Source organism: Acanthisitta chloris, unplaced genomic scaffold (genome assembly GCF_000695815.1).
Source record: "Acanthisitta chloris isolate BGI_N310 unplaced genomic scaffold, ASM69581v1 scaffold28094, whole genome shotgun sequence".
Classification (NCBI taxonomy): Eukaryota; Metazoa; Chordata; class Aves; order Passeriformes; family Acanthisittidae; genus Acanthisitta; species Acanthisitta chloris.
The window spans coordinates 1-3,909 of record NW_008671449.1 but is presented as its reverse complement, the minus strand read 5'-3'; the positions used below and the strand labels follow the sequence as shown (position 1 = coordinate 3,909).

The following is a 3,909-nucleotide window of genomic DNA, read 5'->3' as shown; positions in this document are numbered from 1 at the left end:
GCTTTGGATCCAGGTGTGCCCCAGGGGCAGGAGCAGCACCTCGACCTGCACCCACCCCAGGGCACAGGGATCATTTTGGACAGGGAGTGATGCCATGGGACTGTGGGTCTGGGCCCAGAGTGGTGGGCATGGGGGAACAACAGCCCAAGGGACCAGGTCAGGGTCTGGCAGTGCTGGGATGTGCCTTGTCCTGGGGCTGACCCTGCTCCCTCTCCTCACCTCCCCAGCCCCTGGCAGAGGAACCAGTCCCATCAGTGGTGTCCCTGTGGAACCTCTGCCCACCATGGAGCTCCTGGTGCTGGTGCTGGTGTTGCTGGGTGGGACCTTGGGCAGTGGCATCAAGGAGAAGGCACTGGACATGGCCCCCAATGCCTTTGATGACCAGTACAAAAGCTGCAGGACTGAAATGGAGAAGAAGCTGCGGAACCTGGTGCACTCTGAGCTGGACATAAACAAAGATTTTGCCAGAGCTTGGGCTAAGGCCAGTGAGGAGTGGAAGAAGCGCCATCGCCAGCAGTGCCCACTGCAGCAGGATCAGGCCATTGCCCTCCTGGCATACACAGACTCAGCTCTGTCCGAGGCTTTCAAAACAGCCATGGCCCAGAGTGGACCTTCTGCCTTCATTTACTGCCACAACTTCCACTTCAAGGCTCTGCATTTCTTGCTGACCATGGCCCTGAGTGACAAAGCCCATCCCCAGGGCACCTGCCTGACCGTGTTCCGAGGTGCCAAACCCAGGTTCACTGCCAAGCGTGGCCAGACCGTTCGCTTCGGCCACTTCGCCTCCAGCTCCCTGAAGGAACAAGTCACCAAGAAATTTGGCACCAACACATTCTTCAAGGTGGAGACCTGTCATGGTGCCTTTATCCGTGACTTCTCCTTCTACCCTAAGGAGGATGAGGTGCTCATCCCACCCTTTGAGACCTTCCAAGTCATCAGTGTCAGCCCCAAAAAGGAAGGTGTCCACATCCATCTCCGCTCCAGTGGCACCTGCAGCAATTATCACTGCGAGTTCACCCGAGGTGATGTCCCTAGGGAGGGGACAGGGCATGGGTGGCACCAGGGCAGTGGCTCTGCTGGGACAGGGGATGTTGGGGCATTGGGCATAGCACAGCTCCAGCTGCTGTCCTGGCATGGGATGAGATGGGATGAGATGGCATGGGATGGCTGGGCATGGGCATGGGGAGGAGGGTGAGCTGGGGATGGGATGTGGGTGGAGATGGGATGGGGATAGGATGGGGATGGGGATGGGAATGGAGGTTGGGATAGGGATGGAGGTGGAGTTGGGGATGTGATGGGGATGGGGATAGGGATGGAGACTGGGATGGGGAAGGGGATGGAGCGGGAGATGGGATGGGAATGGGGATAGGGATGGGAATGGGGATAGGGATGGAGATTGGAATGGGGAAGGGGATGGGGTGGAAACGGAGAATGGGATGGAATTGGGGATGGGATGGAGATGGGGATGGGGTAGGGGATGGGGTTGGGCATGAGACAGGGTTGGGATGCCATGGCATGACACAGTACAGGGCAGCTCAGCCCAGCCCGAGCCAGTGGGACTGGGATAGCTCCAGTGCAGGTTGTGCCTCCCTGTGCTGACTCCACTACTCTCCCTGGCAGCAGAGAAATGTAAGAACAAGGCCAAGACTTGCAAAGCAGGTGAGCTGGGAGCATCCACCCCTCATGGCCCCCCTGCCCTCTCCAGCTGCCCCTGACCCTCCCTGGCACCCCCTGACCCTCTTGTCCTGCCCCCCCAGGCAGGAGCATCCACAGGGACCCTCTGCACATCCCTGGGCTCCTCCTGACAGCTGTGGGACCAGCTGCTGCCAATGGCACCCACTGAGCCAGGAGGCCACCTCTGCCACCTCTGCCTCTCCTGCCACCACTGCCAGCGAAGATGAGAGCTCAGGGATGGAGTCACCAGGGCCACCAGGACAGCCCAGGGGGCACAGGGACCCCCTGCTGCAGGGGGACACTGGCCAAGCCCCGAGGGCTCCCACACCGAGCCGTGGTGTCAGGGTGCAGCTGGGGGGCTCAGGGTGGGCATAGAAGGGTCACATTGGGTATTTTCTTCCCTTTTGGGCTTTATTTTCTCCTTTCCAATACTTTTCACTTCTCTTTGCAAGTATTAAACTGCTTTTAGCTCAACTCACGAGGTTCCTTCTCACTTTAACCCACCTGATCCTGCTCCAGAGACTTTGCACAAGGGATGGAGGGACAGGACACAGGGAATGGCTTCCCACTGCCAGAGGGCAGGGACAGATGGGATGTTGGGCAGGAATTCCTCCCTGGGAGGTGCTACTGTGGTCACTAGCCCATGGCACTAAGTGCCACATCCAGTCTCACCTTGAAAACCTCCAGGGATGGTGAATCCACCACCTCCCTGGGCAGCACATTCCAATGTCTGAGCACTCTCTCTGGAAAAAATCTCTTCTAAGATCCAACCTAACCCTCCCCTGGCAGAGCTTGAGTCTGTGCCCTCTTGTCCTGCTGCTGGTTGCCTGGGAGAAGAGACCAACCCCCACCTGACTCCAACCTCCTGTCAGGGAGTTGCAGAGGGTGAGAAGGTCTCCCCTGAGCCTCCTCTTCTCCAGGCTCAACACCCCCAGCTCCCTCAGCCTCTCCTCATGCCACTTGTGCTCCAGTCCCTTCCCCAGCCTCGCTGCTCTTCTCTGGACCTGCTCCAGCCCCTCAATGTCCCTCCTGAGCTGAGGGGCCCAGAGCTGAGCACAGCACTCAAGGTGTGTCCTCACCAGCGCCGAGTCCAGGGGCAGAATCACCTCCCTGGTCCTGCTGACCACGCTGCTCCTGCTCCAGCCCAGGATGCCATTGGCCTTCTTGGCCCCCTGAGCACACTGCTGGCTCCTGCTCAGCTCCTGTCTCTCCACACTCCCAGCTCCCTTTCTCCTGGTGCTCTCCAGCCACTCTGTCCCAGCCTGGAGCTCTGGGTGGGATTGTTATGACCAAAGTGCAGGAGCAGCACTTGGCCTTGTTCAACCTCATCCCATGTCACGACATCCTGAGTGTAGCAATTTGCGACACACTGTGAGCTGTTTTAGCCTGAAATGAGTGTTTTCTATCACACACAAGGAGCATCAGTTCCAGCAGTGCCTGTTACCACCTCCTGAGCAGCAGGAAGAAGAGTTTGGTTAGAACTGTCACCTCCATCTAGCTGGAGGTGATTTGAGGTTGGGTTGGGTTGGGTTTGAAGAAGGTTTGGGTGAGTAAGCAGGACAAGGTGATGTGCTCACAAGTCACGTAGCTCCTGCCTCCTCCTTCCATCCAGAGCTGCAGAACTCAGTGCTGGAACTCTCCCATTTGCTGCTAGGGGCAGAAATCCAAGGAAGGCAGTTGGAAAAGGAGAGGTGGAGCTGATGCAAACAAGTGTAGATCACTCCAAGTCATCCATTGTCTATTGGCAAAGAGATCACTGGAATTTTCCTTGTGGTGGATTGTTAAACTGACCCAGGGATAGAGGTGATAGGAAGATCCATAGAGCCCTGGAACAGCTCTGGATGTTGGACACAGAGCAGGGAATCCTGCACAGGTAAGTTTGTTTGGCTTGAAACCATCAGCTGGGGAAATGAAACAGCTGCAACTGAATTCACTGAATACAATTAATTCACTGAAATTAAACAGCTACAACCCAAAGTTGTTTCGGTCACTTCAGTACCCAATGTCAGTGTTGTCAAAACCAACATCATCTGATCTGTGTTTCTGTTGTTCCAATGGTTTGTGCAGCATCTGATAAATCCCTTTTCTAACAAAACCATTTCCTTTGCTGCTGGTTCACACTTGCTGACGCCCCAGGGGACACTGTTGCCTCTTTTTAGAAAGCTGAACAGGAGCCAGCAGAGTGCTCAGGCCAGTAACTCACAGGATGTCCAACGGGATGAGGTTGAACAAGGC

At 56.4% G+C, this 3,909-nt stretch overlaps 1 protein-coding gene across 1 annotated transcript; it reads left to right on the top strand.

Annotated features, from left to right (window-relative positions):
• The first annotated feature begins 283 nt into the window (after positions 1 to 283).
• LOC103801687 (erythroblast NAD(P)(+)--arginine ADP-ribosyltransferase-like) lies at positions 284 to 1,843 on the top strand. Its single transcript, XM_009074110.1, has 3 exons — positions 284 to 1,022; positions 1,621 to 1,659; positions 1,758 to 1,843. The coding sequence occupies exons 1-3, from the start codon at positions 284 to 286 to the stop codon at positions 1,841 to 1,843; spliced, it is 864 nt and encodes a 287-aa protein (XP_009072358.1).
• The last annotated feature ends 2,066 nt before the right edge of the window (positions 1,844 to 3,909 follow it).